General features: G+C 35.3%; 1 protein-coding gene across 5 annotated transcripts in view; it reads right to left on the bottom strand.

The window, feature by feature from the left end:
- The window catches only part of UNC13B (unc-13 homolog B), a 173138-nt gene that overhangs the window by 120709 nt on the left and 38921 nt on the right, over positions 1-13508 (bottom strand). For all 5 annotated transcript variants that reach the window (XM_074330677.1, XM_074330678.1, XM_019729033.2 and 2 more), the window contains exons 6-7: positions 8215-8288; positions 2848-2905 (exon numbers count right to left, since the gene is read on the bottom strand). In XM_074330677.1, the coding sequence (XP_074186778.1) occupies positions 2848-2905; positions 8215-8288 (132 nt within the window). The remainder of the gene's footprint in view (positions 1-2847; positions 2906-8214; positions 8289-13508) is intronic.

Here is a 13508-nt window from a genome sequence, read left to right as displayed (position 1 = left end):
TAAAAAGGGCACCAGCCCTATCAGTTTAGGGCCCCACCGTATGACTTCATTTAACCTTTAATACTTCCTTCCTCACAGGCTCTACCTCTAACTACAATCACACTGGGGGTGGGAGGCATTAGGGCTTCACCATATGAGTTTTAGGGAGACACAATTCAACCCATAGCATTCTGCCTCTGGCCTCCCAAAATTCATGTCCTTATCACATGCAAAACACACTCACTCCATCCCTTCAGCCCCAAAAGTCGTAAATCATTCCAGCATCAACTCAAAACTGAGATCCAAAGTCTCATTTAAATATCAACTAAATCACATATGAGTGAGACTCCAAGTATGATTCATCCAGAGGCAAAATCCCTCTCCAGTGTTGAACCTGTAATTATGTGCTTCCAAAATACAATGGTGGGACAAGCATAAGAGAAATAGTTCCATTCCACAAGGAAGAAATAGGAAAGAAGGAAGAGGTGACAGGTCCCAAGCAAGTCCAAAATCTAGCAAGCAAATTCCATTAGGTCTTAAGGCTGGAGGAAGGTGGTAGATGAGGACAAACTGAATCAAATATATGGTGATGGAAAGAGATCTGACTCTGGGTAGTGAACACATAATGTGGTACATAGATGATGTATTACAGAATTATACACCTGCAATCTATGTAACTTCACTAACAATTGTCACCCCAATCAACTTTAATTGAAACAAACAAAGAGTCAGGACAACCAAATAAAAGGTATGATTCGTAATTAGATCATACGGGGAGGGCGGAAGAGCTAAAAACATCTGTGGAACAATTGGGGAATTCTTACTATGGCCTGTATAGTAGATAATATTATTGTTTCAGTGTTAAATTTCTTGATTCTGACAATGGTATTTTGGTTTGAAGACTGTTCTAGCTCTTAGGAGATACATGCTGATGTGTCATGAAGTCTGACCCTTACATCCAAATGATTCAGAAAATACATGTGTGTATTTTTGTGTATGTGTATATAGAGACAAAAATAAAGAGAGGTGGGAAGGGGGAGAGCAAGTGAGGCAAAATGTTATGTTAATCATTGATTCTAGTAAAGGGTAAATGGGTGTTCATTGTACTAGTCTTTCAACTTTTCTGTAAGTATAAAATTTTTCAAAATAAAAATACATGAGGAAGTAGACAAAAGATAGGAACAGGCTATTCACACACACACACACACAAATTAGCCAGTAAACAGATGAAAAGTGTATGAGAATTAATAAACTTGCAGATTATTTATGGCCTCTTATATCCTCCTGCCTTCTTGGTATTTGCTCTTTAATCTTCAACTGCATTTCATAAAATGGCTCAGGAAGAAATGGGAAGTGAAATTTTCAATCATTCCATTTCACTTCTCATTAGCAGTCCTGGAAAAAGGTTTAAAAGATTAAAAAGATCAAAATTAGCTCATTACAGTGAATTTTGGAGAGGACCTATTGACTTGTAATTCACAACATGCTCTTCAATTCAGATTCTTCTGATTTTCTATAACCCTAAATGTTTAATAAATTCTAGGTTCTAAATAGCAAAAAAAAAAAGCTAGTAGTAAATCATATGAAAAATAGCAGACTTCTTTAAATAAAGAAAAAATGTTGACCTCTGCCATTGGTCTTACTTTTATCTGGAAAGTACCCTATAGAATGGAAGGCAACCAGTGGATTTACAAACCATGAATGATATTAATAGTTTTCATTCTCACAAACAATATCATGGAAGTAGTATAATAACACAGTGGTGCAAAACATGGGCTGCAGAGTCAGGCTGTCTGTGAATATTTACTTCACTATTTACAACCTATGTTACTTGTGGCAAATTAGTCAATCTCTGTATGCTTCAGTTTCCTCATCTGAAAAATGGAGACAAGAGTAAAATCTACGTCTTAGGGTTGCTGTGAAGATTAAATAAGTTAATACACTTTAGCTCTTAGAGCAGCATCTAGCATACTGTAAGACCTCAAAATATGTTAGTTGCTATGGTTCTTCTTATTACTAATATTATTATAAGACTAACAACCACCATTACCACCACTTTCAACCTGCAGATGATAAGTTTGACATTTGATTCAGAAAAACTACAGCAACCCAAAAGAAGCACAACACACACAACATACAACACACATACACGCCCCACAGGTTGAAAGAGAAAGTAGACTCCAGGTCAGTCGTTTAGTGTGTCTTCAAGCTGTTTTGAGAGACACTGAGGAGAAGGTAGCAATATACCAAGAATGCATGGCTCGTTTCAAGAAGGAATCTGTGTAGTCTGGATAAATTAATCTCAGGAGAAATGACAAATTCTCTCAGTCAATCATATATCAAACTTTATTGAGGTTTACTACATACTATGTATCAGGTATTGAGTCAGATGCTAGGAATACAAAATGAAAGAAACTTTTTGTTCTTTTCAAAGAAATATACACAGATTGTAATAGATGATAGGTTATATAATGGATGTGTGCACAGAGTACTATGGAAGCAGAGGAGAGACACCTAAGCTTAATTTAGGGGAAAAACAGCAGGAATATTTCCCAGGGACTGACATTTAAACTGAGCCTTAAAGAATAACCGGTAAATTGGCACAGAGTGAGTGAGTAAAATCATTCCTCCTGGGGAAAAAACCAGCAAATGGAGAAAAAAGATGAGCATCACTGCCCTGCCTACAGCCACACAAAACCAAAAGCTAATGGACAGAGCCACTGGAGGTATGGGCGTAAACAGGTGTGCTTCTGTAATTTCCTCTGTTAATACCCACTACATCTCCACCCTCCCCAACTCAAAATAAGCCACAGTTAGAGAGCTCACAGAAAGCTATGCTTGAGAGTCACAGATAAGTTTCTCACTTACAACACTGGGCGGCAGCAGTGGGCAATGGCTTCCTCAGGCTTTCTTCTTGAATAGCATACTAGAAGCAGAAAAGAGAAAAAAAAAATACATATAATAAGAGACCCAAGCAAAGAAGAAAAAAATCACAGCTGTGTTTAGTGTTTGAATGGAATCAAATTCTTCACAGACTAGAAACAGATGATCCTGCAGCTAATTTCCCTGTGGGATCCTGACATACAGGCCAGACTATCAGATCGGGCAATGGTCCAATGAGACAGGATAGCAGAGTAGGATACCTGTTCTAACCAAGGGCACTTGGGCACCCTTCCAGCTCTGCCAGACAGCTGTAGAAAGATTAGTTTTAGGAGTCTTAGAGAAGCCTTTGTGGCCTTTGTGGCTTCTCTAAGAAAACTCTTAGAAAACTCAGTCCTCTAAGTTTCCTATAAAGTATAGATTTCCCCATTTAAGTGATAGAACTGAAACCTCTCCGAGACAGAATTTTCTCATCTTTAAAACAAGTAAGTGCTTCTTCCCTCACAAGGTCACCTGGGAAGTAAGTGAAATTATTTAAGCATGTAATGCAACACCTAGTATCTACTAGTCTCCTTCCCACTTACACTGTAGCCTCCCTAATCCAACCCACCACCATCACCATCAAAAAACAAATACAGAGTACTGAAGCCATAAAAAATATATATTCTATAAAAGAGTAATGTTAAGTTCAAATCTTGAGGATGGACAGGATTTAGAAAAGCAAAACGAAAAAAAAAAAGGTATCAACAAATTAATACAGGTACATAGAGTCTGGAAGACAGAAGAGTTTGGTTCAGAGCCTATTGGAGGATTGGAAAAGTATCACTTGGTCCAGCAACTTGTAAATATGAGATCTGGAGTTTTCGTCCTGACTCTGATATTTATTAAGAAGATGTGAGTTCCTGGGCAAGACAGAGCTTCTGTAACACTATCAATGAATGAGGTATTTATTCAACAGCTTTTTCTTGAGTACCTATTATGTTCAAGGCCTTGATCCAGGCACTGAGGGAACCGAGTTGTAAATCATGGTAAGAAGTCTAGATTTTATTCTAGTGTATTGAGAAGCCATTTAAAGTTATGAACATAAGAAAAGTATGACTTGCTTACACTTTAAAAATCACTCTGGCTGCTGTGTGAGATGAACTGTAGGCAACAAGAAGGGAAATAGACCAATTATTACAAATATCCAGATAATAGCTGATGGCTTACATAGTAGTGTTAGTGGTAAAGGGCATTTCAAGCAATTGGATCCAAAATACAAAACACTTTTTGTATATAAATATACTTTTATATGTAAAGTACTCTACAAGCAATACACTCTGATACAAATATCAGAGGTAGATACCACTATTACTACTTCCATTAGAGAAGATCAGAAGTCAAGCATAATTTAAAGAAGATAATAGTATTAGTAAAACTGTCAATCATAAAAATGTTCAAAATTTCTTGAAGGGTAAGCAACACACTCCAAAGTAACAAAGGGACTTGGTTATAAATAGTAACCATTATAAATAATAATGACTTTTGTAGGTACTACACAGGCATAACAATGAGGAAATCATAAAACTAAGTATTAAACTAGAAGAATTCAGACTTAAAAGATGACAGTAGATATTTTCAGAGACATATTTAATGAATCGCTTCCAGGCCCAAAGCAGAAAGTGGAGACCAACTAGAGCCCAATTAATACTATTAAGAGAGCTAAGGGAAAATGTGTAATACCTATATACCAAAAAAGAAAAGAAAAATACTACAAGACAGGAAAATTACAGGCCCATCTCATTTATAAATATAGATGCAAAATCCTAAAATTACCAAGCCGAATTCGTATTATTCTCCATCATAAATGCTATAATAGTTATATGTGAAAATGTATTATATGTGTGCATATGTATTGAACATATAACATAACCAGGTGGTCTATAAATGCAAGGATAGTTCAGAATCTGAAAATCTATTCATGCAATTCCCCACAATAAGCAGGTTAAAGGAGCAAAGGTATGTGATCTACTAGATGCAGAAAAGGCCTTCATAAAATCCTTTACTTTTTCATGACAAAAATTCTTAGAAAAGTAGAAGGAAATAGAATTTCCTTAATCTGATAAAGAGCATCTATCAAAATCTATAGCAAACATCATACTTTAAAACTCATGAAGCATTCCCCTTATACTCAGGAGAAAGACAAGGCTCCCCACTTTCATTCCAACTATTAAAAATTACACTGAATGTTTCACACAATGAGTTTTTTAAAATAAGGGGTCATCATAAACAAGGAAAATCTGAGAAAAATGTCACAGCCAAGAGGAGCTTAAGAAGGAGACATAACAACTAAATGTAATACAGTGTCCTGTATGAGATTCTGGAACAGAAAAAAAAATGTATGAGGTAAAAACTAAGGAAATCTGGGGAAAAAAAAAAAAAGGATTTTTAGTTTTATTTTTAAGTTCATAAAATAATATATAATAAATATAAATAAAAATATTAACTTTTAGTTAATAATAACATATCAATATTGGTTCATGCACTGTAACAGATGTACTACACTGATGTACGATGTTAATAAAATGGGAAACTATGAGTAGGGGTTGGGGAAGAAGTGATATGGACACTCCCTCTACTATCAGCTCGAAATTTCTGTAAACCTACAACTGCTCTAAAAAATAAAGTCTATTAATAAAGATATATACATGTATACATATACATATAACACCCTTAAAAATAAAACATCAGAATTAGAAAGAGATAAAAACTTATGCAAAAACTAAAAAACCTAAGGGAATCTCTAAACTAGTAGAATAAGAGTTACTGAATCAAATCAATACCTAAATAAATAAATAAATAAATGAGGGGGCAGCCAATTAGCTCAGTTGGTTAGAGCGCCATGCTTATAACACCAGGGTTGCCAGTTTAATCTCCGCATGGGCCAGTGTGAGCTGCGCCCTCCACAACAAGATTGAAACAACTACTTGACTTGGACTGATGAGTCCTGGAAAAACACACTTAAAAATAAACAAAAGTTTTCTTAAAAAACGAGCAACAAAGCACTGCCTTAGCAATGACCTATTAGAAAATGTAATTTTTAAATATTCCATTCACAATGATTAGGAATAAATCTAACAAAAGAAGTGTAAAAACTGCATGGAGAAAACAGGTTTTCTCCCCCTACAACTCTTCTCACCCTTTAACACTTAAACCATGTTTATTACATTTCCTGCTTATTGTTTGGTCTACTCCTATCTGATCCATGAGGACAGGGATCTTACAACGTGCCTGGTACATATTTGGTAAATAAACAACTAAATGAATGTCACCAATAAACAAAGAAATGCAAATTAAAATGATAATGTTCTAAATATATTAGATGAGTAAAAATTTAAAGTCTGGTATTATCAAGCTTCATTAAGGATACAGAGAAGAAGGAAAATGGAAATGTGAATTGGTAGTTATTTTAGAGAGCAATTTAGCAATATCAAGCAAGGTTGAACAGAGTATATCCAACAACCAAGCAATTCTACTTCCAGGTATATACCCAGAGAATCTTTCATTAAGCTCAAGTCTTGAGGATGGGCAGGATTTAAAAAGGCAAAACAAAACAAACAAAAGGCATAAACAAATTAACACGGATACAAAGAGTCTGGAAGACAGAACAGTTTGGTTCAGAGCCTTATGTATGTAAGCACAAAGAAACAGGCTCAGAGATGTTCACGGGAACATGCATTTATAATAGTAAAAACCTAACTGTCCGTGAGTAGGAAAAGTAATAAATGGTGGGACATTCCTACTCTGTAAAGTGTAGATCTCCAAGCCAGTCTTCTGGACCTAAGAGGATGTTGCGGATGGGACTCATTAACATACTGTAACATAAAAAGATAAGACTCTACACTGTATTTTTAAAATTATTTTGCAAGTATGACCAAATCTTGATAATTATTGAATCCTGGAGGTAAGTATACAGGTTTCAATTTACTATTTCCTCTATTTGTATGTCTGTTTAAAATTTTTTCCTGCTGGTAAAATGATTAGATGAAAGGCTGGTGGAAGCACTTTATAATGGATGAAACAGGCTGACACCAGTTGAATCCACTGTTGAAATTTAACATCACTAAAAGTGCGATAAGACACCATCTGCCTACCAAAAAGGGAAAAAAAACAAACTTCATTCTAAATATCAATCTAATCCTCAAACTACTAGACATAATTTTTTCTTTAAAGGAAGTAAGAGGGATAGAGGAACAGAGTAAATGAAACCTTGGAGATATAATCAGCCAAATCCAGAATGTGCGGAGTTCTACACAACCAGTTTGTAGTACTTTGTTATGACAGCCCAAGGAAACTAACACACTCATCAGACCACTGCATTTTGGCATCCTGCACTAACCTATGGATCCTCGTTACTAATTGCAAAATCCAATGGCCCCATTTCATTGCTTATCATCTTTATTCTCGGTAACATTTGACACTATCAAGAATTTCTACCTTAACTTTTTTTTTGTTCTGTAAACTTTTTCTGGTTCTCTTACTCTCAGGCTGCTCTTTCTCAACCTCTTTTGTTTCTCAAGATTCTATCTTTGAGATTTCTCAAGGTTTTGTCCTTGTTCTTCTTTAATACACTTTGTACATACGGAAGAGTGAGCTCTTCTAGTCCTATGACTTCAGTTGCTACCATTATGTTGATGAATCCAAACTGTATGCCTATAGCTCCCTACCCCAATCAACCCTGAGCTTCAGACTCTCTCATGAAGTTGCTTACCAGACACTGTCACCAAAATATCTCCTGGCATTCCAAAGTCTACCTTATAATCAGACCAATTTTCTAATAGAACACCATGTCCAAAAGTAAAATAACTTATCTTTTCTCTCCACTACCAATATCAAAAACATTCCCCATTCCTAATGTCCCAGATTGAGCTGCATTCTCTTCTGAGCACCAGACCTATCTCTGGAGATAAGTTAGGACAGCAGGACAAAGCAATGCAATAGTTGAAACATCCCTAAAAAGTGCACACAAATAAGGATATATATCCAAAACTCTGAGAACAAGCAGAAGAAATGACTTCTGTTCATCTGTGTAACAAGAGAACAGTTTCTTTCGTATGAGCTCCTTCCCCAACAGTCTAGAGTCAGACTAGTGCCAATTCAGTCACACCTGGGGAATAGTAGGAAGAAGAGGAAAAGCAGGAGAAAAATCCTTCTAATGAAATGTTAGGCAACCTTCCAGCTGCCATTTTTCTTTAATGTAGTTTAAACTCTTTCATTCTTCACCATGCTAACAGGTCCCTCCATTGACACACTATAAAGTGTCCTACAAACAGATTTTTCTCCATCTCTCTATTTTGCAAGTAAGGCAGTTCCTACCTCATTGTCAGCTCCCATGGCATTGATTTGCTCCAATTTGTAAGTCCAATATCTGGCTTCCTCCTCTGGGATATCTACCATGAAAAAGAAGAAACCACATTACCAGGTTAATAACTTAATCATGGGTCAATACTACTTTATTCAATCAAATGATCAAAATTAGAAGGGTGGTAGTGATGGACTAATTTTATTGGTGGCTTTGTTCTTGCCATGAATATTTAGTTGAATCTTCAAAAAACCAAAATAATGGACTATTATTCCCACTGGATCAGAAGACTTAGTATTGTTAAAATGTCAATACCTCCCAAAGTGACCTACAGATTCAATGCAATCGCTACCAAAATCCCAATGTTTTATGCAGAAATAGAACCCCATCCTAAAATTCACATGGAATCTTAATGGACCCTAAATAGCCAAAACAATCTTGAAAAAGAAGAACATAGCTGGAGGACTCATATTTCCTAATTTTAAAACTTACTACAAAGCTACAGTAATCAAAACAGTGTAGTGCTCACATAAAGACAGACATATAGACTAATAGAATAGAATAGAGAGGCCAGAAATAAACCCTCACATATATGGTCAAATGATTTTTTGACAAAGGTACGAAGAACATTCAATGGGGAAAAAGAACATTTTCAGCAAATGGTACTAGGAAAAACTGAATATCTGTAGGCAAAAGAATGAAGCTGGACCCTTAATACCATATAAAAAAAATTAACTTAAAATTCATCAAGACCTAAATGTAAGAACTAAAACTGTAAAACTGCTAGAAAAAAACATAGGGCAAAACCCACATAACATTGGATTTGACAATGACTTTTTGGATAGGACACCAAAGGCATAGGCAACAAAAGAAAAAATAGACAAGTTGGATCAAAAAATTGCTATCAAAAGAATATCAACAGAACAAAAAGTAATCTACAGAATGGGAGAAAATATTTGCAAATTATATATGTTATGGGATTAATACCCAGAATACATAGAGAACTCCTAAAAGTCAACAACAAAACAAAAACTCAATTCAAAAATGGACAAAGGACTTGATAGACATTTCCCCAAAGAAGATATACAAATGGCCAATAAGCACATGAAAAGATGCTCAACATTACTGATTATTAGGGAAATACAAATCAAAACAACAATGAGATACAACTTCACATCCATTATGATGGCTACTATCAAAAACAAAAAACAAAAAACAGAAAACAAGAAGTGTTGACAAGGATGTGGAGAAACTAGAAACTTGTACACTGTTGGTGGGAATATAAAATGGTACAGCTATGATGAAAAACAGTATGGAGATTCTTCAAAAAATTAAAAATAGAATTACCCTATGATCCAGCAATTCCATTTTGGGCATATACCCAAAAAACTGAAAGCAAAATCTAAAAGAGATATTTGCACATCCAAGTTCATAGCAGCATTATTCAGAATAGCTGAAATGTGGAAGCAACCCAAATGTCCATCAATGAATGAATGGATGTGCAAAATGTAGTACTGTATACATACAATGGAATATTATTCAGCCTTAAAAAGGGAAATTCTGACATATGCTACAACCTTGAGGACATTGTGCTAAGTGAAATAAGCCGGTTACAAAAAGACAAATACTGCATGATTCCAATTATATGGCATACTTAGTCAAAATCAGAAAGATAGAAAGTGGAATGGTGGTTTCCAGGGACTGAGGAGAGAGGGGAATGGAAATTATTGCTTAATGGGTAAAGAGTTTCAGATTTACAAGATAAAAAGAGCTATAGATATAAATGGTGGTGATGGGTACACAATATTATTAATGTATTAGTACCCCTGAACTGTACTCTTAAAACTGGTTATGTTTGTTTATTTTATGCTACATGTATTTTAAAACAAAAAAAAATAAAGAAAAACAAAGTAATGGTATATCTTCATTTCTATATATTGACTATTACAACTTCCCAAAAAAAGAAATTCATCTTTTAAAAACAGCAAATATATCCATATATGCAGCACAAAAGAGAAACAATGAGGCAATATTGGCGGTGCCAAAAAATATATACAAGTGGGCACTTTGGTCAATGCTGTTCAAAAGTAGTTAGCCATAATCAGAAGTGTCTGGATGCTGATGGTAACCACTTTGAGCGCCTCTTGTAATTGCAGAAGTCAAATGTGATTTTTATCAGTATTGAATATTACAATTTTAATAGTTTTCCTCTCTTAAAACGTACATATGTTTTTTTGGCTCCCTCTGTATACAGATCAGATCAATTTTGGAGACATTTAAACTGATATACCTTCTAGCAGTCCACATGAAGGAATCAAATACAGCCCCTTCTCGTCTTCCTGTTCAAAACGTCACCTCCCTCCCCTTAAACTGCTCTTCAGCAATTGGTGGCAGTATTTTAAAACCTTATAATAAAACCTTCAAGTAATCTACTAATTCATATAGCACTTCCTCATCCATAAAATGGTGTACCCTGCACTTGCTAAAAAGAAGTGAGAGGGGAGAAAGAGCTGCTATGCTGCAGATCTATATATTCTGATGTAGAACGATTCACCAAGATACACTGTTAAGTGGAGAACAGCAAAGGGTAGAGAATGTGTTAGAATATGCTACTATTTGTTTTAAAGAGAGGTTAAATCTATACATGCTTATAGATTCAAAGACTAACTGGAAAGACACACGAAAAAGTATTAGTCATGGTAGCTATAAGGAAGAGAACTGATTTGTGAGGGAGACTTAATTTTCTCTGGATAACTTTTTAAACCATTGTGCATACATTACTGCCTCACACCTCAAAATAATTTTAAGAAGAAAAAATATAGAGTTAAAAGGATGTTTACTACAGTCCTATGTATAATAGCATAAACTTTGAACAATCAAAATACCCAACAAGAGGAGTGGTTCAATGTATTATAGTTTAAATGAAAAGCCCAGGCTCTAAAACCAAATTACCTAAGTTTACATTCTGGCTTTATCACTTACTAGTTATGTGACCCTGGGCAAAAGACTTAAATACTCTGCCTCAGTTTCCTTGTCTCTAAAATGGAATACGTAGTTCAACCTCAAAGGACTGAAATGCGGATTAAATGAGATAACATATGTAAATGTTTAGTGATATTAACCACTGGCACACAGTAATTGGTCAACAAACGTATTATTTTATTATCAGGCATTCATACAAAATAAAATAAACCACTGAAAATATTATAGAGGAATAACATTTATTTTATGTAACATATTATAAGTATGTACTTAGTGAATAAAGCAGGTTAAAATATAATATACACAGTGCCATTTTACAAGAAAAACTATATATGTGCATTAAAAAAAAAAAAGAAACATAGCACATGTAAAAAATTATCTCCAGTTGGTGAAATTTTAAGAAACTTGTCTTTTGTTCTATATTTTCTGAACTTGCAACATTATAAAAAAAATACAAGTTACTATTTTTAAAAGACGATGCTATATAGTTGAATAGAATATTAACAGTTTCTAAATAATCCAAAAGAAACTTCCTTTGTCAAAATATGGCATGCTGCAAGCTAAAATTCATCCTTTAAAAGGATACTTTAAGTTTTTTAAAACCATATCCCAAATGTGGTTATCAAAGAGGCAAAAACTTAGCACACCAACATTAAGTAGCGTCAAAGACAGACTTTACTTATCTGAGATTTTACCTTAACATTTATTTTTTTTTAAATTTATTAGGCGCCTATTATGTGCCAAGCAAACAGTAGAGATATCAAAACAAACTACACTAGTGCTCTCATAAAACTCAAAATCTACACAGAAATGTATATGGCTACCTATGACAATACCGCATTTCCCCAAAAATAAGACCTAACTAGAAAATGAGCCCTAGCATGATTTTTCAGGATGCTCGTAATATAAGCCCTACCCCAAAAATAAGCCCCAATTAAGATCAGCCAGATGGATGCATTTAGTATGTCCATTGCAACACACGATGGACATATTGAATTATAAAATAATAATATTAACATATAAATAAATATAAGTAAATAATATTATTGACATTAATACTTAAAATAAATAATATAAATTATAATGAAGTATTTGTAAATACCCAAGCAGGTGCCTTTGGAGGAGAGGTAAACGCCTATGTAAACTCGAGACTAATTGCAAATGACCAATCGAAGTACAGACACAACGCACGAATAACATGTGCACTTGACAATGAACGGACGTGGTTGTGTCTAATATGAATCTTCATAATTCAACACATCATGTGTTGTAATGGATGTAGTTAATGCACTCATGTGAAATAAAGAAACGTTTTCTGAATTTTGGTGCCTGCAATTTTTCATGATGTGGCCCATCATTCTTAACTGTCATCATTTCTGTTGCCACTCCTGTCTCATAAGTCTTCAATTAACACTTGATTTACTGGTAGATTTAAAGGGAATAGTATTTTGACCCCCAGACAAGATGAGTGCAAAAGGAAGAGCTCTTCAGTCGAGTACAAGAAAGGAATCGTGGCGGACTCCCGGGGCAAGAATCTTACAGCTGTCTGCAAAGAGAAGTTGGATTTCCAAATGGCCCGAAAATGGTGAGCAGAGTACGATAACCTCAGTCAACAGGTGGACGAGGGAAATGCTAAGAAGCTCAAATGTGGATCAGGTCAGCAACCATTATTTCCTGAGCTGGAAGACATCACCTGTGAATGGATTGCTGACAGGAGAGCAAAGGCTTTGGTTGTGGGCAGGGCTGATATTCAAGCATTTGCCCTTGCAATGGCACCACAGTTAGAAATATCCCCAGAAGAATTCAAAGCATAACAACACTGGCAGGACGGCTTCCTTCAGCAATATGACCTGTCTCTAAGAAGATCCACACCACTGTTCAAGCTGGAAGATACTGAAGTTATTAAATGTGCACTTGCATTCAAGTCCTTTGTTGATGGCATAGACTTTTCTAAATACCAACTGCAGTGTTTACAGGCCAAGGATCTCAAACGACAGTTGATCAGAGGGGTGCCTCATCAATCTACATTCCCTCCACTGGTTACAAAAGTGCACGTGTTACCTGTATTTTGGCAGTTCATCTGGATGGAAAGAAAGCTCCACCTCTAATCATCACGAAGGGCAAGAAAGATAAGGTTGAAGGTGTTTCTGGCATTTATGTTCTTGAAACCAAAAAAGCCTGCTGCGCACCAGCAGTTATAAGGAAGTGGGTCGATTTAATGCTGCCACTTGTTTTGCGAGGTGGCCAAAGAGGTCTGCTAGTCTGCGATTCAGCCAGCACTCACCGCGCTAAAGACATGAAGAACTTCCTTGCAGAGAGAAGAATA

The sequence above is a fragment of the Rhinolophus sinicus genome, linkage group LG04 (genome assembly GCF_036562045.2).
Source record: "Rhinolophus sinicus isolate RSC01 linkage group LG04, ASM3656204v1, whole genome shotgun sequence".
In the NCBI taxonomy this organism is placed as follows: Eukaryota; Metazoa; Chordata; class Mammalia; order Chiroptera; family Rhinolophidae; genus Rhinolophus; species Rhinolophus sinicus.
The sequence above is the reverse complement of the archived record's forward strand: the minus strand, read 5'-3'. Positions and strand labels throughout refer to the sequence as shown.